Source organism: Trachypithecus francoisi, unplaced genomic scaffold (assembly GCF_009764315.1).
Source record: "Trachypithecus francoisi isolate TF-2019V2 unplaced genomic scaffold, Tfra_2.0 Lachesis_group5, whole genome shotgun sequence".
Lineage (NCBI taxonomy): Eukaryota > Metazoa > Chordata > Mammalia > Primates > Cercopithecidae > Trachypithecus > Trachypithecus francoisi.
This window is the reverse complement of record NW_022681470.1, coordinates 12,122,137-12,146,177: the sequence shown is the minus strand read 5'-3', so window position 1 is coordinate 12,146,177 and position 24,041 is coordinate 12,122,137. Positions and strand designations below refer to the sequence as shown.

The following is a 24,041-nucleotide window of genomic DNA, read 5'->3' as shown; positions in this document are numbered from 1 at the left end:
GGCCAAAGCAGTGCCCTCTGACAGCACGGCATATGTGATGGGCATATTGTGTAGGACATATTCCTTCTGTTCCAGATCCTCGGAGCATGGGATCTACCAATTCATGAAAAGTTTTGGTTAACTAATTTAGTTACAGAGACATAAAATACACTTCATATAATTCAACTAAATGTCTTTAAATCTTAGGTGTCTTGAGGACCTGAGGTGTTTATTTTCCTGTCCTTTAATTACCCCTGGCTTGATAAATTGTGGATAGCATAGGGGGTCAAGTTTTGATACCTGCTGGAAATTCCTATGAAAAATTCTCACTCTCTTCACTCTCATCAAAATGAAACGAAGAACAACCTGTGGCCATGGCCTCTATGTCTTTGGAGTAGCTTGTTACTAAAGCCTTTGGTTTCTATAACGTGTTATTCAGTTTGCCTTCTTTCCCTTCCCGCTGCCCCCACCTGTGACTATCCAGGTCTCCCTGGTATCCCGCTCACTTCCTGATACCAGGTTTTCTTTCCCTCCCTTGGAGTCATCTCCTTATGCTCACCTTGGGGCTTAGCTGCCTCTAATTACTTCTCCATGATGGGGACAAAGTGATATTTCCAAAGTGTCCCTGGTACTAGTTTCTTAGGGCTGTTGCAGCAAAATACCACAGACTGGGCAGCTTAAACAACAGAAATGTATTTGCTCATGGTTCTGGAGGCTGGAAGCTTGAAATCAAGGCATCCTCAGAGCCATGCTCCCTCTGAGAGCCACAGGAAAGAATCTTCCCTTGGCTCTTCTAGCTTGTAGTGGTTGCCAGCCATTGTGGAAGCTCCTCAGCTTACAGAGGCATCACTGCGTTCTCTCACTTTGTTAGCACACGACCATCTTCTCCTGGGCTGTTTCTGTCTTGTCTTTTCTTCGTTTTTTGTTTTTTTGTTTTTTTGTTTTTTGTTTTTTTTGAGATTGAGTTTTGTTCTTGTCGCCTAGGCTGGAGTGCAATGTGCAATGGCTCACTGCAACCTCCGCCTCCCGGATTCAAGTGATTCTCCTGCCTCAGCCTCCCAAGTAGCTGGGATTACAGGCGCCCACCACCAGACCTGGCTAATTTTTTGTATTTTTCATAGAGATGGGGTTTCACCATGTTGGCCGGGCTGGTCTCGCACTCCTGATCTCAGGTGATCCGCCCACCTTGGCCTCCCAAAATGCTGGGATTACAGGTGTGAGCCACCGCGCCCTGCCCTCATCTCTTCTTTTAAAGATACTGATCATATTGGGTCAAGGGCCTGCCTTCTTCCTAACTTAACTAATTACCTCTACAACTATCCTATTTGCAAATAAAGTCATATTCTGAGGAACTGGGGGTGAGGACTTCAACACATCTGGTTTGGGAGACAGAATCCAACCCGCAGCATTCCCACTGGGTACAGGATTTAGTATATACCCCTTGACGTGGGAGATGAGGTCCTCCACGGCCTTACCTCAGCATCCAGTGGTCACCTGATGACCCAGCCCTGTGTGGCTGTGTGGTGCTTCTTAATACGCCATGGCCTCCACCCTCCCAGGGTAGCAATAATGCTGTTCCCTTTGGCAAGGAAAATCTCTCTGCATCCTTACCTAATGAACTGCTGTGCTGCTTCCCATCTCACTTCCAGTGTTCCCCTGATCTACGAAGCCTTCTTTGCCTTGGGACCTTCAGGTGCTCCCTTTTCCGTAGCCCAATCCCTATTTGCTCTCTCAGAGAATTGTCATTGCCTGCTTGTCTGACTTCTTGCAAGACTGTGTTGACCATCTTCCCTTATGCAAAGTCGGTGCAAGGCAGGTAGCAAGTTGCCTGAGAACCTAGAAGGGCATCCCACCTAAATCCCTTTGCTTGTCTTTCTTGGTCTTTCTTGGAAACTGGGTCCATCATTTCTCATCTAATCCCACCTTCCTCTGTCCACCTCCAACAAACTGTTTCAGTTCTATACCCTCAGCTCTTCCAGCCACCTGGTCCCTGCTCCTGCCATGCCTGCCACCTGTAACTACTTTGCTGCTGCTTCTCAGTTCATCCAATTCTTGGCCATTCTCTAGGCCCAGCTCCAGTGTCAGTCTTTCTAGGAGCTCTCCACTTGCTCTGGCTTGTGCGGTCTTCCATGCAGACTTTGAGTGGATGTTTGCTTAAAACTATGTTACAATCTGGGGACGCACAGATTGTAGTTCCATCTCTGGAAAAACTCAGTCTATCTGAGGAAATAGATAAGTACTTTTTTTTTGGTTTTTTTTTTTTTGAGACCAGCTCTTGCTCTGTTCCACAGGCTGGAGTGCGATGGCATGATCTCAGCTCACTGCAACCTCCCCCTTCCGGGTTCAAGCAATTCTCGTGCCTCAGCCTCCTGAGCAGCTGGGATTACAGGCACGAGACACCATGCCCAGCTAATCTTTGTATTTTTAGTAGAGATAGGGTTTCACCATATTGGCCAGGCTGATCTCGAACTTCTGACCTCAGGTGATCCGCCTGCCTCTGCCTCCCAAAGTGCTGGGATTACAGGCATGAGCCACCGCGCCCAGCCTCTTTTTAAAACAGAGTGATAAATGTTCTAGTACAGATTTGTGTTCCACAGTCTTGGGAGTAGAATGATGAGAACTAATTTGATCTGGGGTAGTACTGTAGGACTATTCTTTGTGATTAACTTTTATTTACTAATTTATTTTTGTTAGGAGAGGTTGAGGTTGGAGGCTTCTAGAAGTTCTGAAACTTTATTGCCCAACTCCAAAGAAACTCCAAGGAAAGGCATTTAAAACGAAACCCTCCATTCTCCATTTCTTTCTTTCTCTCCTCTCTCAGAGGAAGACATGGGTGAGACCTACAGGAAATTGTTGAGGTGTAATTTTGTTCAGGCTGAAGGATGGGGGCTGAGTGGAGTTGGGAGCCGAGCAGGGGTTAGGGGACAGGGTTGGGAAATTAGGCTCTTTTCATTCCTCTTATGGACGTTTTCAGAAATGGCTACATTGTTTAGTCTGAAATAAGTTTACAGAACTTTAGATATCTGCATGGAAGTACGAATAAATGAAAAGAAATATATGTGATTGTGAGAACATTTGCTATTTTGAATTCCTATAACAGTATTACTCTCAACTGATACACTGAGGAACTGTGCTGAATTTTGCATAATTACTGATTTTTAGAGCTTTGTGCAGTCAGTAAGAAAAGGATCTTTTGAGTCATCCTGTCTCAGTCAACCCAGGCCAGAGCTCTGCAATAGATGAGTACTGCCCAGAACGCATGACCAATGACTGTTGCAGAAACGGTGAGAGAAAGGCATCTGTCCCCAGAATTCATGACAACAAATGCTCCTCAATGGTAAACTGCTGGAGGCTAGCACTGCAGAAAAGAGAGGAAGTGTAGTTTTGTGGTCCAAGCTGTGGAAATTTGTAAAGTTTATTCTGTTTCATATTCCAGCATTAACCTCTTGTCAACCTTGCTTTCATTCCTGTCAGCTGAGAATAAATACAATCAGTGGATGAGGCTAGTTGATAAGTTTGAGGCTAAATATGTTCAAGTTTTTAATCAAAGTCATAACTTTCCCAAGACAAAGCTTTTTTTTCACTTTGATCTTATATGGCCTTTAAAAATAACTCCCCTCTTTTGTTGGTTTCTACAGTCAGACAAATATCCCATTCAAGATACGGAACTCCCTAAAGGTATGTACGGTTAAAATAACTACTTGAACGTGTGATTATTTTGATATTGTGATGTAATTTTTCATTATTTAAAATTGTAAAGCAGAAACATGCCCATAGATTAGCTCGTGACTTGTGACATGATTATCTCAGAAATTAGTTCTTTTTTCTTTTTTAAAATCGTATGTTTTAACCTTGCAATAGAAATGAATTTTCTTATTAAAAAATGTAAATTATTCCATAACACATTATGCATTAAATTCCTGTGGTGTTTTTAACAGGAATCCAATGAAGATAGTCAGGACTCTGGGTTGCAAAGGGAGAGAAATCTAACACTAATTTGTTTAAAAAGTGGGAACTGGCTAGGTGCAGTGGCTCACACCTGTAATCCCTGCACTTTGGGAGGCCGAGGCAGGTGGATCGCCTGAGGTCAGGAGTTCGAGACCAGCCTGGTAAACATGGTGAAGCCCCGTCTCTATTAAAAATACAAAAATTAGCTGGGCGTGGTGGCAGGCGCCTGTAATCCCAGCTACTCAGGAGGCTGAGGCAGGAGAATCGCTTGAACCCGGGAGGCGGAGGTTGCAGTGAGCCAAGATTGCACCACTGCACTCCAGCCTGGGCAGCAAGAGCGAAACTCCATCTCAAAAAAAAAAAAAAGTGGGAACTCACTGACTTTGGGGTCTCTGGGCCCTGCTGAATCCAAGCATCTAAATGAGGCTGTCAGGTTGAGTCTCTCCGTCTCATGGCTCTGTCTTGTTCCATGTTGGCTCCATTCTTGGGCAGGATGCTTCCCCCACCCCCACCCCGTGGAGGGAAAGATGATTCCTAGCGCCTCCTGCTGTAGATGGTGTTCTCAAGGTGGTGGAGGAAGAGGGAGCCTTTCTGCCAGCACGGATAGCACAGTTTGAGAGATGATTGTGACTGGGGCAGTTCAGGTCATGTGGTCATCCTTAAATCAACTGTTGTCATTGGGAGGATGGAAGACATTGGCCAGGTCTGAGCCTTGAAATGGGGTCAAGGAGGAGGGTCACACAGTGGATTTTGCCCAAGCCACTTTGTCTAGGAAAGAATGTTCTGTGGCTAGACAAAGGGGTGAGGTTTGAGGGATGCTTGTTCGGCCCAAAAGCAAACTAAAAAAACTATCTTTGATAACCCATACACTTATGCTTTAGGCATGGTGCAGACCATAGGGGTGGCTAGACACTAGCCTTCAATAACCTCTCCTGCTGGGTGGTCAGCAGGGCTCTGTTCCTTTTTTTTTTTTTTTTTTGAGACAGAATTTCGCTCTTGTTGCCCAGGCTGAAGTGCAATGGCGCCATCTCGGCTCCTGCAACCTCCGCCTCCCAGGTTCAAGCGATTCTCCTCCCTCAGCCTTCCAAGTAGCTAGGATTATAGGTGCCCACCACCACACCCGGCTAATTTTGTATTTTTAGTAGAGGCGGGGGTTTCACCATTTGGTCAAGCTGGTCTTGAACTCCTGACTTCAGGTGATCCACCTGCCTCAGCCTCCCAAAGTGCTGGGATTACAGGTGGGAGCCACCCACCTCACCTGGGCCCTGTGTTCCTTTATGGAGGCCAGGCTGCTGGTTGTCACAGTGGTGCCACTACCTTGTAGTCTGCTGACAACCCAGAGACGAGGGGTGGAATGGGGTGAGGTTGGGGACAATCAGATCTGACTAGTTTCAGAGATGGCAGGGGCACCTGGCATCCTGGTCACCATGGAGGGGTAGGCCTGCCCAGCACGCACTAACGTGGGTCTCCCCAGCAGTTCTCATGGTAGTGGATAATCGTAGGGAGATCCCCAGGGCCAACCTGTCCAGAGTTTGGCTAAAGCTCTCCTGCTCTTCTCCCCCTACTATCCCAGACCCTTCTCCCTGCTCCCTGAAATGACACCACTAGAGTGTCCTTTCTTTTCTGTCCAGAAAGGCTGTGAGTGGCCTCAGCAAGTGGCTTCAGGTCTCAGGGTCTCTGTTTCCTCCTCAGCGCAGCAGGAAGGACAAGGTTACTGTCCACCTCCCAGGGTGCTGGTGAGAATTCAATGAAATAAATCGAGAATGGTGCCTGGCACTTGTGAGCACCATACAGGGGTGCAGGGAAATCTGGCTGAAGAAGTGTGAAAAAATCAAGCTTTCAGTCAGAGTGGCAAAGTGAAACTGTCTTAGAAAAAGACGGAGCTGCAGTGGCCCTAGCATTGAATGTCGTGGTGCCATCGGGCTCAGTATCTTTTTTTGTCACTCTTAAGTGGATTTCCTGTTTTGAAAGAAAAAGATTGTTGCCTAGCAACCTGATAATACAGCAATTGTATCATCAGATTTCTCCTAGAATTTGAGTTCTGCAAAACCTTAATGAATTTATAAGTGACATGAATGTGAAAACCATACCCTAGTGCTTTCCTTTGTCCTCATTCATGCTGAATAGTGTTTTTTTCTTAGATCAAGGGACAGATTGGAGTGAACATTATTATTAAGTGCATAATTTCTTATTTCCAAATACATCATTTTATAAGTAAATGAACCATGTCTAGAAGTTTAAAACTTACTCCTGCATTTGCGCTCAACAATGTAACAATTTGATGTCTACGAGTATTTTTCTTTGATGTCGCTAGTGGGACCAATACTATCATTAGACATTGTGGTAATTTTCTCATTCAAGTTGTTTATGGCTGGGTGCCATGGCTCACACTTGACTCCAGGAGTTCAAGACCAGCCTGGGCAACATGGCGAAACCCCATCTATCCAAAAACTATAAAAAATTAGCCAGGCGTGGTGACATGTGCCTGTAATCCCAGCTACCAGGGAAGCTGGGGTGGATGGATCACCTGAGCCTGGGAGGTTGAGGCTGCAGTGAGGCATGAACTTCCTGGGCTGCACCCCAGCCTGGGTGACAGAATGAGACCCTGTCTAATAAATAAATAAATAAATTGTTTTTAGGGAAGGAAAAATCCACGTGAATTAACTGATTTATAGACTTAAAAGCAATTGTAATTTAATTCTATAAAGGAAAGACTAGGATGCCAACATTTAAGTGAGTTTTAAGGAGGCCGGCTTTATTTACTAGAAGCATCATTTGTAATTAGCGTTAACAGTTTCACAAAATCTCTTTCATACTGCTAGCATATTCCTACATTATTCACAGAGAGTATAAACCTTTAATAGTGGCCAGAATAGATTGGTTTTGAATAATGTGGTTTGATAATCAGCTGTGGAAATCTAGTGTAATTTCAGTGATCAGCATCTGTTTTTGAGGTGAAATGTGTTAACATAAATTATGTCTGTTTTCTCATTGGGCATAAATGCAGAGCTTCCATCTCAAGCAGTCACCCCCTGATTTTACAGTTTTCGGGGGTTCATTTTGTTTGGGGCTCTTTTCTGATGGCCATTCTATGAATCTGCGGATTGAGGTTTACTTTCCATCACATGATTCCCAGTATCTCATAGAAGCTGCTGCTTGGTTGTTCTGAAGGGAATGTGACTGTTCACATTTTCGAGAGAAAAATGTGTTTGAAAAAGGAATTTTGATTTTTGAGCCACTATTCATAATGGGAGAAAATTACACTTAAATATACGAATCTAACAAGATTTTATCATCTTCATTTCCTCTCGTGTCCTTGTTCTTTTCTTTGATCATTCAAAAAATATTATAGTGTATTTAGAAGTTAAAGAGAAGTAAGGTAGACTTTTCTTTTTTTCTTTTTTTTTGAGACGGAGTCTCGCTCTGTTACCCAGGCTGGAGTGCAGTGGTATGATCTCAGCTCACTGCAAGCTCTGCCTCCTGGGTTCACACCATTCTCCTGCCTCAGCCTGCCAAGTAGCTGGGGCTATAGGCGCCAGCCACCAAGCCCAGCTAATTTTTTGTATTTTTATTAGAGATGGGGTTTCACTGTGTTAGCCAGGATGGTTTTGATCTCCTGACTTCGTGATCCACCTGCCTTGGCCTCCCAAAGTGCTGGGATTGCAGGCGTGAGCCACTGCACTGGCCTCTTTTTTTTTTTTCTGAGTCTTGCTCTGTCACCCAGGCTGGAGTGCAGTGGCAATGATCTCAACTCACTGCAACCTCTGCCTCCCAGGCTCAAGCAATTCTCTCACCTCAGCCTCCTAAGTAGCTGGGACTACAGACGCCCACCACCACACCCAGCTAATTTTTGTATTTTTTAGTAGAAAGGAGGTTTCACCATGTTGGCCAGGCTAGTCTCGAACTCCTGACCTCAAGCAATCCACCCACCTTGGCCTTCCAAAGTTCTGGGATTACAGACATGAGCCACTGAGCCCACTGAAGTAAGGTAGACTAATGCTATACCTTAGGAAGTTTGAGGAACTTAAGCATAGATGCTGTTTGGGGGTGCCTTTTAGAGCAGTGTAATTAACATTGTTAATTACATTAACAATCTAATTAACTATGAAGGAGTAGTTCAGTTTGAACACGTGAAGAGAAAATAAACAAGTACCAGGAAATCACTAAATAATTCAAAAGTAGAAATGTCTGTCCTAAAACTAGGAAGCCAGTATGTTGTATTTGATATGATTTCCTACCTCACGGATTGATAGTGATGCCATGGGAAGAGTTGTCCCTGTTCTCACGGGAAACTCCGCATCCTCCCACCTGCATGGTGTGCTGTGTGTTCTCATCCTGCTTGTTCAATAAATACACTCCCCGCTCCTGTCCCCCAAGCGTTGACAGAAACTCTCTTGGGAATCTTCTGTTACAGTAAACCAAAAATCAAGATGCCATCTTGGGAGTCTTCTGTTACAGTAAAGCAAAAATCAGTGTGCCCTCCCCTCCCAGTTATGGCAAGAATACAATGGAAACAACTCTCCAAAACATTTTTTAATCTTTTATGTATAAGAGGATAGAGGGGAGGGAGAGGACTATGACCATGGGAGCATTTGGAAAACCACCTGAGAAAAGTTGCTATTAAATTCAAATTCTTTCTCAGTGTCTCAGGAGGCTGAGGCAGGAGGACCACTTGAGACTAGGAGTTTGAGACCAGCCTGAGCAATATAGTGAGACTCCTATCTATACAAAAAAAAAAAAAAATTAATTAGCTGAGTGTAGTGGTGCACACCTATAGTCCCCGCTACATGGAAGGCTGAGGCTGGAGGATCGTTTGAGCCTGGGAGTTCGAGGCTGCAGTGAGCTATAGCTATAACTGCGCCACTGCACTACAGCTTGGGTAACAGTGAGTCCCTATCTCAACAAAAACAAAACTAAAACAAAACAAAAAACTCAACTTCTTGTATTGAGAAAAAAAAACACTTTAAAGAAATCTGGGTTAATAATTTTGACATTGTGGGAATGACTGTGATTGAAGTCACATGCTTATTACAATTGGGCTGTGATGAATGACCCTTCAGTGTGCATCAGAATGTGGGGATGCTTGTCAACAATGCAGACTTGTGGACCCCTGGAGATTCCAACTAAGGAGGTCTGGGGGAGAGCCCAGCACTCTGATTGAGAGGCAGGAGAGTTGAGAGGGACCCAAGCCTGGGTCAGATGGCAACCGCTCTAGCTGTAAAAAGATAACATACACAGCCTTAGGCAAAGACCACACTTTTAGCTTCAGTTTCTCAGATCATACTATTATGAAAAGAAAGTCTTTTATTCCAGTCAGAATTGTGTGTGAGACAATGAATACACATGGTCTCTTACTCGAACCAATCTAGCAGCTCAGCACATGATAGGTGAATGAATGCTAATGCATGCACGGTGACTCATACCTGTAATCCCAGAGCTTTGGGAGGCCAAGATGGGTGGATTACTTGAGGCTAGGAGTTCCAGACCGGCCTGGTCAGCATGGCGATACCCCGTCTCTACTCAAAATACAAAAATAAAATTAGTCAGGTGTGGTGGCATGCACCTTTGTAATCCCAGATACTGGAGTGGCTGAGGCAGGAGAATCGCTTGAACCTGGGAGGCAGAGATTGCAGTGAGCTGAGAATATGCCACTGCACTCCAGCCTGGGCAATGAAGTGAGACTCTGTTTCAAAATAAATAAACACATAAAATAAAAAAGACTGCTAATGAATGTAAAAAACAAATGGCTTAATCAATCAATCCCTCACTTCATCCTGACTTTTCAACCCTGAGTTAAATGGTTCTGTATTTAAGGCTAAATAACTTTAAAATTTTACATGGTGCTAAAATTTCTTTTATAATATATTTCTGCCAACTTTAAAGTTTAGAGTATGGCCTTGAATTCTGTGACTAAAGATTAGAATCTGATGGAACAAAGTCAGTTTTCAAGCTGTTTTGTACCATCTTCACCATTGGTAGGAAAACTGTGAAGTTAACGCAACTTTGGAATGGAAGTTGCTTCCTAGCAATTCATATGGAAAGATGTTAAATGTTTAACATGAGTTTTAAGTTCCTTTGCTTTTTGCTGACAACGTGAACTTGAACAAGAGAACCAAAATGGTGTAGGTTTGACCTTTAGGAGGGTGAGCTGTTGGGACAAGTATAATCCCACTCTCTACTGTCTGAAAGGCTTAGTAAAATGACAGACGAATGAATACAGTGGAATTTGATATCATGTTGTTAATCAGGGGATTTTTGTTTTTGTTTTTGAGATGGAGTCTCCCTCTGTCTCCTAGGCTGGAGTTCATGAGATTGCAGGCATGCGCCACCACACCCAGCTAATTTTTGTATTTTCAGTAGAGACGTGGTTTCACCATGTTGGCCAGGCTGGTCTCGAACGCCTGACCTCAGATGATCCACCTGCCTCAGCCTCCCAAAGTGCTGGGATTACAGGCATGAGCCACGGCGACCCACCAGGGGAGAATGTGTTTTGATTGTCTCCTCTTCACCCCGTTAGTGAGGGAGGGATTCCATCTTAGGGTTACAGGGATGGCCAAACACACGACACTCAACACTGAACAGATGAGATCGACAGGAATTTATGAGTCATGTATACTCAGCCTGGGAGAGGAGGACACTGTGCATCACGCAGGGCCACAAGGGGGTTGCACTTAAGAGCAGAGCAAACAACCAGGGGCTGTCAGACAGTCTTTATAGTATTAAGAGGGTGGGGTGCCTCCTGGTTGTCATGGAGGATGTGATTGACTTGTTTGAGTAAGTCCATGGAGTCGAGGGAAATGAAGCCCTTTACAAAAAGAGAACAAGGGCTGTGCCTGGTCCCCTTGGTAAGGGGCATTGTTTAGCTAGGGGACTTTCTCCATGGGAGCAGAGTGGCAAGGGGAACTTGTGGTTAGGCCATTCAGGACCTTCCCAGTTCTTTTTTTTTTTTGAGATGAGGTCTCACTCTATCACCCAGCCTGGAGTGCAGTGGCACAATCTTGGCTCACTGCAACCTCCACCTCCTGGGTTCAAGCAATTCTCCTGCCTCAGCCTCCTGTGTAGCTGGGATTACAGGTGCCTGCCACCACGCCTGGTTAAGTTTTGTATTTTTAGTAAAGATGGGGTCTCACCATGTTGGCCAGGCTGGTCTCCAACTCCTGACCTCAGATGATCCACCCGTCTTGGCCTCCCAAAGTGCTGGGATTACAGGTGTGAGTCACCACGCCCGGTTAAGTTTTGTATTTTTAATAAAGATGGAGTTTCACCATGTTGACCAGGCTGGTCTTGAACTCCTAACCTCAAATGATCCACCCGCCCTGGCCTCCCAAAGTGCTGGAATTACAGGTGTGAGCCACCACGCCTGGTTAAGTTTTATATTTTTAATAAAGATGGAGTTTCACTATGTTAGCAAGGCTGGTCTCCAACTCCTAACCTCAAATGATCCACCCGCCCTGGCCTCCCAAAGTGCTGGAATTACAGGTGTGAGCCACCATGCCTGGTTAAGTTTTATATTTTTAATAAAGATGGAGTTTCACTATGTTAGCCAGGGTGGTCTCCAACTCCTAACCTCAAATGACCCACCTGCCCTGGCCTCCCAAAGTGCTGGGATTCCAGGCGTGAGCCACCATGCCTGGGTAAGTTTTGTATTTTTAGTAAAAATGGGGTTTCACCATGTTAGCCAGGCTGATCTCAAACTCCTAACCTCAAATGATCCACCTGCCCTGGCCCCCCTAAGTGCTGGGATTGCAGGTGTGAGCCCTTCCCAGTTCTACCAGTGTCAGGGCATCACATAAATTGAGCCTCAATATTAGGTCTTATACAGCAGTTCACCCCCGGATGCCATGGCATAAATTTAAACCTTGATGATGGCTGAGACTTCTAGGAAATAGAAGTGCCCCACTAAGAAGCAAGGAAGGCACTTGACCAGGAGGGAGAGGGCCACATGGTGAGACTGTCACCAAAAACATGAACTTTAGAGGTGTCTCCTGATGGCCAGTAAAGGCGGTTGAGTAGGGAGTACATGTCCCCAGAGGTTGTGGATTTAGATTCATTAAGGCCTGTGGCAGTAGTGACACCCAGTAACTTACATAGGAGTTCCTTGAAGATTTCATTATGCCTCTCAATCGAACCTGCTGCCTGATGAGAGAGGGGAGGTGGAAGTTTCATTGAATGGCTTAAGAACCCGGCATTGTATATTCTCAGAAGAAAAATGAGTGTCTTGTTCCCTGTCAGTAATATGTGGGACTCCAAGGGGGACCAGAAATGTTCTACTGAAGCCTTGTATTGTGGCCTTGCTGTACGTAGGGACATCTGTTTCTTTGATTTATAGTTTGGGTGTATTTGAAGCAAGAGATTCTGAGAGTTCCTTACCACAAAGGATGCAACTCTTAGGCAATGGTCCAAGAGTTTATAAAAACTGTGCAGATGGGGCAATTTGTTGGCCAGGACATCCAGCAATAAGATGACTGCCTGAAGTTTGACCAGTTTTGCTAACCTTGGGTCCCTCCTTTATCAGGGATATGCTGGTTAAGGGATGGAAAGCAGCAGCTGTCCACTGAGCTTCATCGTGTATGATGGGGTGATGTCATCTGTAAAGTCTACAAATTCCCATTGCTCTTCACCCAGTTGCTTTGAAGGGGCTCCCCAGATAACCTAGGAGTCTGCAAGAGGGGTGACTTTTTCCAGCACCACCGGCTCTGGTGAGGGACGGGGGACGCCACCCCTTCCTGCAGATGGAATATGCCAGAGGGCCCGGGTTTGGCTCCATCCTGTATCAAGGAGGCCTTGGTAACCATGCAGAGCTTGCAGGATTTTGCTTCCATGACCCAAGGCATAATGGACAGCGCAGTGTGGAGGGGCACAGCTAGGGTTTAATGACAGCCTCTATTTCCAAGAGAGCCCAGTATGCAGCTAGCAGTTGCTGCTCTAATAACGTATAGAACAGAGCCTAGGAGGGCAGTTTCTTGCGTCAAAAGCCTGTGGACAACTTTCAGCTGTCATGGGTGGTCCAGAGACTTCAGGGGGAATGGGAGGAGGTTGCTGAAGCCCCTGCAGTGCAGAAATCTCTGGGGGTCCTAATGGGACTGCCTGCTGTAGACTTTTATTAGAGGGGCTCAAATTTACATTGAGTTAACTTGCAAGTACTGGCATCAATGAGACTAAATTTGTAAATGAGAAATTTGTTGCTACCAGAACCCAAAAAAGAACTAAAAAAATACTAGACTTGTATTCACATTGTGGGTGCAGAAAGGGTCAATAGCTCTTTATTGACAGTGTCTGCGTGGGAGCAGCCCTTAGTTTACCAAGTAATTTTTAGAAATTTCACCACAGTGGCAGGGCCTTGCACTGTGTGTGGGGGCAGTGGCCCATCTCTTTCCGTGAGCATTGTTGTGAGTAGTGTACTGCGTGGCCTGCATGAGAATGTCAAGTGAGAATGTCCTCAGAGGAGGATCTCATCTGTGTAATGTCATCACACTCATGAGGCTGAGAAAGCGGGATGCAGTTAGATCTTGCCTACAAAGCCCGTGTGTGATGACCAGGCTCTTGAAAGGCCCCATCGGTGCCTTGTAAAGATGTATCGTGTCCCTTTGCAGATGAAGGCAAACTTTGACTGAGAGACTATTGTGATAGGTACTGAACAGAACATTTCAGGCAAATCTGTAATAGCAAAATATTTTCTGGTCACTAATTGGATGGAGTCGGTGTTTTCCAATCATACTGGGCATGGGGTATGGAAGCCTTAAGGCATGGGACCACAGCAATAAAAGTGTAGTAATCCGGCTGGATGCGGTGGCTCACGCCTGTAATCCCAGCACTTTGGGAGGCTGAGGTGGGCAGATCACCTGAGGTCAGGAGTTCAAGACCAGCCTAGACAACGTGGTGAAAGCCTGTCTCTACTGAAAATACAAAAATTAGCTGGGCATGGTGGTGGGCACCTGTAATCCTAGCTTCTTGGGAGGCTGGGGCAGGAGAATCACTTGAACCTGGGAAATGGAGCTTGCAGTGAGCTGAGATCATGCCTCTGCACTCCAGCCTGGGTGACAGAGCAAGACTCCGTCTCAAAAAATAAATAAATAAAATAAAATTGTAAGGCCGGGCGCGGTGGCTCAAGCCTGTAATCCCAGCAGTTTGGGAGGCCGAGACGGGTGGATCACGAGGTCAGGAGATCGAGACCATCCTGGCTAACACGGTGAAACCCCGTCTCTACTAAAAAATACAAAAAAGCTAGCCGGGCGAGGTGCCGGGCACCTGTAGTCCCAGCTACTCGGGAGGCTGAGGCAGGAGAACGGCGTAAACCCGGGAGGCGGAGCTTGCAGTGAGCTGAGATCTGGCCACTGCACTCCAGCCTGGGCAACAGAGCGAGATTCCATCTCAAAACAAAATAAAAATAAAAATAAAAAAATAAAAATAAAATTGTAGTAATCCACCATGGAGCATCTTCTTTTCTTTCTTTCTTTCTTTTTTTTTTTAAGGAGACAGGACGTTGCTCTGTCACTCAGGGCTGGATCACTGCAGCCCTGACCTCTGGAGTCAAGTGATCCTCCCACCTCAGTCTCCCAAGTAGCTGGGGCGATAGGCATGTGACACCAGGCCCAGCTAAGTTTTAAATTTTTTTGTAGAGATAGGGTCTTGCTGTGTTGCCTGGGCTGACCTTGAACTCTGGGCCCTCAAGCCACCCTCCCATCTTAGCCTCCCAAAGTGCTGGGATTACAGGTGTGAGCCACCACACCCGGCCTGTCTTCTCCTTTGTGTCCAGGTTTCTTTTTATCTTTCTTTCATTCCCTTTTCATGTTCACTGGATATACTTTTGGCAGGGGCAGTCTTCTCTACTCTGCTCATATTGATAAATTTCTTCCCCCGGAGAACCGCAAATCAGTATAATCAGGGGTGGGGCCTTCCCTGTGGCAGTGGTTGCTCTCATGTAGTTTAAAAATCGTGGGCTTATGTCAGGGTGAATTAACCCTTTTACTGTGCCCCGGGGCTACCAGGAGTTTTCCCTACAACTCTGAGGATCAGGATCTTTGTCGCAATAGGGGCATAAGCTGCAGCGTGGTCCAGCCCAATGGAAGAGTGCTGGCCTGTAACCCAGAGGTGGAGGGACTCTGCTACGGCTTTGTCTTTTCTGCCATGAGAGTTTTCTTTAATTAATTAACTAATCTGTTTAGGGATTTTTTTCTCTCTTGTACAAATGCCCTCAGAATATTTTGGATTTCTAGCCACAAAAAGTTGTGGCTTTCAGTTTTTGTCTCCATATGATCATCTGTGACAGGGACCATCTGGGAGGTTATAAGCACAGGGTTGGGAGCCAGGTGGACCCCGTCATAGGCAGCCACCTCTTCCTCCAGGGAATGCCAGTCGGTCTGCCTGGGGATGGGGTCCTCATCCAGTCAGGTGGTTTTGTCTGTGGCCCAGGTGGGGACATTAAACTCACTATGGCAAGATGAGCTCTTTGGCATGTTGGAAGCAGCAGCACTGAGCACAGCTGGGTGCGCTCACCAGGGGCTGTGTGCCAAGAGAGCAGTTGAGTACCAAATACTTTCTCCCCTTTTCTTTCTCCGTTAGCACCTGGGCCACAGACCGCCATGGCTGTGCACCTCGGTGCCCCAGGGGGTCAGGAGAACACATGGGCAGCAGCTGAGGGGATAGGGTCATGCCCTTGGCCTTAACAGCAACCAGGGCACCAGGGAAACTCCCCTGGGGAACTCCCTGGTCTCTCTCCTTCCTTCCTGCAAACCTCTGTCTGCAAAGGACCATCCCCATGGCTGACCTGGGGATGTGTATTTACAAACAGTGTCTGTACAGCTGCCCCAAGTGGCCAGTGATGGTCACCAAGCTAGTTGTGTTGCTAAGAGAGCTTGCACCTATCCCTTGGTAAGTGGGACTTAAGCAGCAACTGGTTAGGGGGCTGTGCTACCACCGTCTGTACAGATGGGAGCCTCAAGAGACCACCTGCCAAACACAGGCCCAACCTGACAGCACTGGGGTCCAGTCAGTTCACAACAGTTTTCATCTTGGGATGAGATAGCAAACAATCAACAAAGACAACACAGCATTGCATAGGCCAGAATGCAAATCTTCCGCTAATCGTCGATTCCATCCCAGGCAGCCTGCATGGTATTAGTGAAGTTGGTTAGCCGAGAGCAATTAATGAAATCTGACCAAATATCCTTGATTGTGGTTGGGTCATCCTGTTCATTACGCCAGTTGTTTCTTTTTTTTTTCCTTGTCTTTTTTTTTTTTTTTTTTTTTTGAGACAGGTCTCATTCTGTCCCCCAGGCTGGAGTGTAGTGGCATGATCAGAGCTCACTGCAGCCTTGAACTCCTGGGCTCAAGCGATCCTCCCCTCTCAGCCTCCCAAGTAGCTGGGACTACAGGCACACACCACCATGCCTGGCTGGTTTTTAATTTTTTTGAGATTGGGTCTCACTGTGTTGCCCAGGCTGCCCTCAAACTCCTGTCTCAAGTGATCCTCCTGCCTCAGCCTCCTGAGTAGCTGTCATTATAGGCACGAGCCACCACTCCTGGCTATCACTCCAGTTGTTTTGATCACCTTCTCCTCACCCCTGCTCTAGGATTATGGGGATGGACAAACACACACACCCACCACTGGAGAGACAAGATCAGCAGCAGTTTATGAGTCACATATACTGACAGCCCAGGGGAGGAGGACACTGCCCATCACGCAGAGCCACGCAGGGAGACACAGATGTTGTACCAGAGAGCAGAGCGAAAAACCATGGGCTGTGTGAGGCAAACATTATGGCATCAAAAGGGTGGGCTGCCTTCTGGTTCCTATGGGAGGACATGATCAGCCTGTTGGAATAATTCCACAGGTTGGCAGGAAACTGAAACCCACTACCCAAAGATAAGCAGGGGGCAGTCACAGTGGCTCATGCTAGTAGTCCCAACACTTTGGGAGGCCAAGACAGGAGGATCAGTTGAGGCCAGGAGTTCAACACCAGCATGGATAACACAGTGAGACCCTGTATCTTCCTTCGCTGGGTGTGGTGGCACATGCCTATCTGCCCAGACATTTGGGAGGCTGAGGTGGGAGGATCACATGAGCCCAGGAGCTCCAAGTTACTGTGAGCTGCACTCCAGCCTGGATGACAGAGTGAGACCCTCTGTCTCTTATTTTTATTTTTTTTGAGTTGGAGTTTTGCTCTTGTTGTCCAGGCTGGAGTGCAATGGCACGATCTCAGCTCACTGCAACCTTCGCCTCCTGGGTTCAAGCGATTCTCCTGCCTCAGCCTCCCAAGCAGCTGGGATTACAGGCATACGCCACCACGCCTGGCTAATTTTGTGTTTTTAGTAGAGACAGGGTTTTACTATATTGGTCAGGCTGGTCTCGAGCTCCTGACCTCAGGTGATTCACCCGCCTCTGTCTCTTATTTTAAATAAATAAATAAAAAATAAGCAGGAATTGTGCCTAATTTCTTGATAAGGAGCATTGTTTAGCAGGGGGATCTTATCCTTAAGAGCAGAGTTTGGAGAGGAATTTGTAGTCCAGCCCTTCTGATTTTACCGGGTGCCAAGGCAGCATGTGACACTGAGCCTTAATTTTAGGTGTTACACCATGGAGTGTGTGCTTTTTAAAATCACACTTTGTTTCTTTCTTTCTTTTTTTTCCTAGCTGAAGAATGTGATACAATTACTTTGAACTGCCCCCCAATTCAGATATGAAAAATCAGGTAAGAATAATTTCAACTATATTTTACCCTTAGGTACATGATAACCCACCTAAAATGTTTTGAGAATTATAGAACTTTACAAATAAAAAATGAAAAACAGGATTTCTAGATCATATACAGGGTTTGCAAATGGTCTCTAAGCATCCTAGTAAAGCAGCATATCTTTAGAACTTTTTTACTTCTAATAAATATTGTAGCTTTCATTCATTCTTTGAAATACTTATCTACATGCCAGCAACAGAAAATCAATGCTGGTGAGTTAGAAAGGAGAGTTGCTTTCTTTCTAATGCAGTTGGCACCCTGTGGATGGGCAAATTCTTTAAGACACAACACAACTAGATACTCTAATATAACACTTTTGTAATGCTTTATAAAACTTTAATTTTTTTAGATAACAGATGTCAAACTTTAACGTATTATTTCTATTATCTTTTTACAAAAAGGAAACGTTTATTGTGTTATGATTATAAAAGAATTTTTTTTAAAATTTTTATTTATTTATTTATTTTTTGAGACAGAATCTCACTCTGTTGCCCAGGCTGGAGTGCAGTGGTGCAATCTCGGCACACTGTAATCTCTGCCTCCCGGGTTCAAGAGATTCTCGTGCCTCAGCCTCTTGAGTAACTGAGATTACAGGTGTGCACCACCATGCCCAGCTAATTTTTTTTTTTTTTTTTGAGATGGGGTCTTGCTCTGTCGCCCAGGCTAGAGTACAGTGGTGTGATCTCAGCTCACTGCAAGCTCCACCTCCCAGGTTCACGCGATTCTCCTGCCTCAGCCTCCCAAATAACTGGGACTAAAGGCGCCTGCCACCTCGCCCGGCTATTTTTTTTTTTCTGTATTTTTAGTAGAGATGGGGTTTTGCCATGTTGGCCAGGCTAGTCTCAAACTCTTGGCCTCAAGTGATCTGTCCACCTAGGCTTCCCAAAGTGCTGGTATTACAGGCGTGAGCCACTGCACCTGGCCAGAATGTTCATCATGTTAAAGTTCAGATTGTGCAAAAAAGTACACACAAAATATTGAGAATTGCTTATCATTCCACTGTTCCACCTTTTGATATACATCTTGCTGGGGACTTCCTTGGTCAGTTACTTCTTGTACTGTCCAAGCCACCTCTGTCCTCTCCCAAAGCTCGTTAGCAGAGTTGCTTAACTATATTTACAGCATTCAGTATCTCAAAGGCATGTCTTGCCTCAAATAGGCTGATTCAGTTCTGCTCCTTCTATATATAACATCAAGTTAATTTGTAACAAGTTTTGCCTAGTCTTGCTTTAAAAACATCAGTCTGTAATAAAGTCTTTAATAGTAACATTGTTGGGTAGTCAAATCACCTCCGTAATAAAGAGAAGTTACACAACAGTTGATAAAATAAGCAATTTAAATTAAAACACATAACTCTCTTGAAAATGGTCAGTGGTGCTACTTTTAACTTTGTTTCGGGGAATCTTCAGCCATTAATTGTGAATATCAGACTTCACTTTACTCCTGATACTCAACATTTTCCTTGAAATTACAACCTAATAGTGGGCTTCTGTACTTACCGAATTTAAACTAGTTTAGTAAACTGAAAGTATAAAGTTGTTCTTCTCATAATCCTAATTTTTAAACAAAGTTTTGTTCCTCAAGTTTTTTTGGTAGCGTGTAGACTTCCTTGAAGATAAAAGATTGCTAAGTTTTTCATGTACTTTACTTTTAGGGATTTCCCAAAACCGCTGAAGATGAGGTACAGAATATATGTTAGCACACTGTTCAGCATTTTCCCTCATTTCAGTGTTATAATTTTGGCTATATCAAGTAAATACTATCCTAAAAGGTGAAAATATATTTATCAACTAAAAAAATAGGGGAATGACCTCTTTGAGATTTTTAAAGTTCTGTTTTAAAACAAAATGTCTTCTTGTCCTATAAAAAGTAGTACTACAAGCAGCTGGCTGCTTCCGTTGACTGTTTCCTTGTATAATCTATAGGATTTATTTTAACTGCTAGATGCTCAGAAGGATTCTTTGAAATGAACTTGGCAGTTAGAACAAAGAAACTTCACCAGGGAGAAACGTTTAAAAGAAGAAAACAACCCACACTCCATTCTATAGTTCAGACATTAAAAGCAAGCTGGAGGCTGAGCTCGGTGGCTCACGCCTATAATCCCAGCACTTTGAGGGGTCGAGGCAGGTGGATCACGAGGTCAGGAGTTCAAGACCAGCCTGGCCAAGATGGTGAAACCCTGTCTCTACTAACACTACAATAATTAGCAGGGTGCAGTGGCAGGCGCCTGTAATCCCAACTACTTGGGCGGCTGAGGCAGGAGAATTGCTTGAACCAGGAGGTGGAGGTTGCAGTGAGCCGAGATTGTGCCACTGCACTCCAGCCTGGGTGACAGAGTGAGACTCTGTCTTAAAATAAATAAATAAATAAATAAATAAAACAAAAGCAAGCTGGAAGTATGTTCTTTAGAATCATTATTATCTGCCTTTTTAGTGATTTTTGTAACTTAAGAACTAAAATCTACTTCTACTAAGGATTAATTTTAGCTTCCTTTTTTGAATGATGCTGAGGAAAAACATAGTAGTGTCCTAGTGTCAAAAATTAAAGTCTAAGCCAGGCATGGTCGCACATGCCTGTGGTCCCAGCTACTCAGGAGGCTGAGGTGGGAGGATCGCTTGAGAGCTGGAGTTTGAGGCTAGTCTGGCAACATAGCAAGACCTGTCTCTTAAACAAAACATTAAGGTCTGACATCTCAAATAGAGTTTCAGAAAGAACCCTGTACTTTCAGTTATTTAAAATCAATACCCCATCTACTAGAACTATTCAACTTCTACAACTTATTACAACTGATATTTATTGAGGATATACTCTAAGACCAATCTGAACTGGGTATTCTTGGACATAAAAAATACAGGAGGAGGAGGTGGAATATGAGACCCCAGGCAGACCTTGTAGACTTGTTGGAGAGCCAGTACACACACGGTTTGATTCTTGGATGTGCGTAAGGCTCAGATGTGTAAACGATTTCCATACTTTACATTAAGGAAAACATTTCCTAGGACCTTTATCAATCAATAAAGTTTTAATTACTTTAACTACATGCACAAGCATATGGCAAATGAAAGTAAAGCAAACATTTGTTCCAGCTGGGTACGGAGGCACACACCTGTAATCCCAGCACTTTGGGAAGCCAAGGTGGGCAGATCACTTGAGCCCAGGAGTTTGAGACCAGACTGGGCAACATGGCAAAACCTCAAATCTACAGAAAATACAAAAATTAACCACACCTGTGGTCCCAGCTGCTCAGGAGGCTGAGGTGAGAGGATTGCTTAAACCTGGGAAGCAGAGGTTTCAGGGAGCGGAAATCATGCCACTGCACTCCAGCCTGGGAGACAGAGCCAGACCCTGTTACCAAAAAAAAAAAAAAAATTGGTTCCAATTTGTAGCCAAGAATCCATGCCAAGAGGAATCTAAGGTAATAAAACAAAAATAAGAAAAATAACAAATATTAGGGTACTAAGTTGGAGTTAGAAGTTATGAAAAGAATGACATTGTCTCCTTTGTTGTTTATTTGGGTTACAAAACAAGTTTTTTTAGTTTTAGAAACTACATTAAGAAACTACAGACTGGCTCAGTGGCTCATGCCTGTAATCCCAGCACTTTGGGTGGCCAAAGTGGGCAGATCACCTGAGATCAGGAGTGCTAGACCAGCCTGGCCAACATAGTGAAACCTGTCCCTACTAAAAATACAAAAATTAGCCAGGCATGATGGCGGGCGCCTGTAATCCCAGTTATTTGGGAGGCTGAGGCAGGAGAATGGCGTGAACTCAGGAGGGGAAGGTTGCAGTGAGCTGAGATCATGCTCAGCTTGAGCCTGGGAGGCTGAAGCTGCAGTGAGCTGTGATTTTGCTACTGCACTCCAGCATGGGTGACAGAGCAAGACTCTCTCTCAAAAAAGAGAAAGAAACTACAGTATCATTAAGTTATTGGCTCATTTACTTGCGACAAACATATTCCACTAATGTAAGATGTTCATAATAAGAGAAACCGGGGGTAGGATATATATATAGGAATTCTTTACACTGTCTTCTCAAATTTTCTGTAAATCTAAAATGATTCTAAAATAAAAGGGTTACTTTAAAAAGCATACTAAATAAAATTTAGATTCTAGATCAATGAAAGGCACATTGCTCATTTCACGACTTGAATACAACTATTTTTGTCACTTCGTTGTATTCCTTTGTACATTTTTGTATGTATAATTATAAAAACTGCAAATAAGCCTGGGCACGGTGGCTCATGTCTATAATCCCAGCACTTTGGGAGGCCGAGGCAGGCAGACCACCTGAGGTTAAGAGTTTGAGACCAGCCTGGCCAACATGGGGAAACGGAAACCCTGTCTCTACTAAAAATACAAAAATTAGCCGGGTGTGGTGGTGGGTGCCTGTTATCCCAGCTACTCTGGAGGCTGAGGCAGGATCATTGCTTGAACCCAAGAGGTAGAGGTTGTGGTGAGCCGATATTGCGCCACTGTACTCCAGCCTAGGCCACAGAGTGAGACTCTGTCTCAAAAATCAAAAACAAACAAAAACCCCCCAAAAAAACCCTGCAAATAATTTGATATTGTTCTATATCCTGCTTTTGTTGTTTAATAATTCAGAAACATTTTATCCACTTTGCTCCATGGTTTTGCCATCCTATTGCTCCATGGCCATGATGATGTCACGGTCATGATGATGTCATATGGCAGCATGGTAGGCCCATCTGACACAGAAATAGATTCTAGGATGCGAGTCTGAGGGCCGGAGCCAGAGCCCTCCTAGTAGGTGGAATGGTATAGCCCAAGCTTGTCCAACCCGTGGCCTGCAGGCCATATGTGGCCCAGGACAGCTTTGAATGCAGCCCAGCACTAATCTGTAAACTTTCTTAAAATGTTATGAGTGTTTTTGCAATTTTTCTTTTCTTTATTTTTTATTTTTTTTGAGATGGAATCTTACTCTGTCTCCCAGGCTGGAATGCAGTGGTGTGATCTCAGCTTACTGCAACCTCCGCCACCTGGGTTCAAGCGATTTTCCTGGCTCAGCCTCCCTAGTAGCTGGGGTTACAGGTGTGCACCACCACACCCAGCTAAATTTTTTTGTGTTTTTAGTAGAGATAGGGTTTTGCTATGTTGGCCAGGCTGGTCTCAAATTCCTGACCTCAAGTGATCCACCCGCCTCAGCCTCCCAAAGTGCTAGGATTATAGGCGTGAGCCACTATGCCCAGGGTTTTGGCATTTTTTTTAAAGCTCTTCAGCTATCTGCCGGGCGCGGTGGCTCAAGCCTGTAATCCCAGCACTTTGGGAGGCCGAGACGGGCGGATCACGAGGTCAGGAGATCGAGACCATCCTGGCTAACACGGTGAAACCCCGTCTCTACTAAAAATACAAAAAAACTAGCCGGGCGAGGTGGCGGCGCCTGTAGTCCCAGCTACTCGGAGGCTGAGGCAGGAGAATGGCGTAAACCCGGGAGGCGGAGCTTGCAGTGAGCTGAGATCTGGCCACTGCACTCCAGTCCGGGCGACAGAGCGAGACTCCACCTCAAAAAAAAAAAAAAAAAGCTCTTCAGCTATCATTAGTGTTATTATATTTTACGTGTGGTCCAAGACAATTCTTCCAATATGGCCCAGGGAAGCCCAAATATTGGACACCCCTGGTATAGACAGAGGATATGAGGGGAGAGTCTGTGACAGAGTGAACTTGGCCTGAGAGATCTTAGGTGATGAGGCTGGAAGGTAAGTTGAGGCACCAGAGCCTTGAATGCCGGAGAGGGGTAGGTGGTGGAAGGTATTGGGGATTTTCAGTTACTTTCTCATGACCTTATCTAGGATCCCAGGGGAACTTGAACGAAGATGAGACTGGATTTTAAGCCTGTGCCTGGGAGAAGGATGCTATTGACAAGATCAATAGAGGATTCAGGAAGAAGACCATCAGATGTGTGTGTGTTGTTAGGACTGAGTTTTCTTGGTTGGCTGGTTAAGAAAGAGGAGATAAAGGTGTGTGGAGTTTGGAGTATGTGAGATTTGTTGTACCAGTGAGACTGTTTGTGTGGGTGACACAACACTAGGTACTGTGCTTAGGATTCATGCATTGGGAGGTTATAGTTGAAGCCCTAGGCATGGATGACACTGTCAAGGAAATTCATCCTTATAGGAAAGCAGACAGGTGAACCAAGATGGAACCTTGAGGAACACTTACTTTTGGAGGCCAGAGGAAGAAAGGAGCTCAGAGGTAACTAGAGGAATAGCCAGAGAAGAAAGCCATCTGTGGTCAAGGCAACGATTCTTTCCTTCATAGCACTGATCCTAGTTCATAGCCACATGTTTGCTGACTATTTCATTGTCTTCGCCCATTGATTAGGCCATGCTCCTTGAGGGAGGGACTCCTGTGTCTTTTTGCTCATA

At 45.0% G+C, this 24,041-nt stretch overlaps 1 protein-coding gene across 1 annotated transcript in view; it reads left to right on the top strand.

Annotated features, from left to right (window-relative positions):
- EDARADD (EDAR associated death domain) overlaps nucleotides 1–24,041 on the top strand; it is a 90,841-nt gene that overhangs the window by 18,159 nt on the left and 48,641 nt on the right. Inside the window, 3 exon segments of the mRNA XM_033196838.1 lie at nucleotides 3,618–3,657; nucleotides 17,561–17,593; nucleotides 17,596–17,618. Of these exon segments, the coding sequence (XP_033052729.1) occupies nucleotides 3,618–3,657; nucleotides 17,561–17,593; nucleotides 17,596–17,618 (96 nt within the window).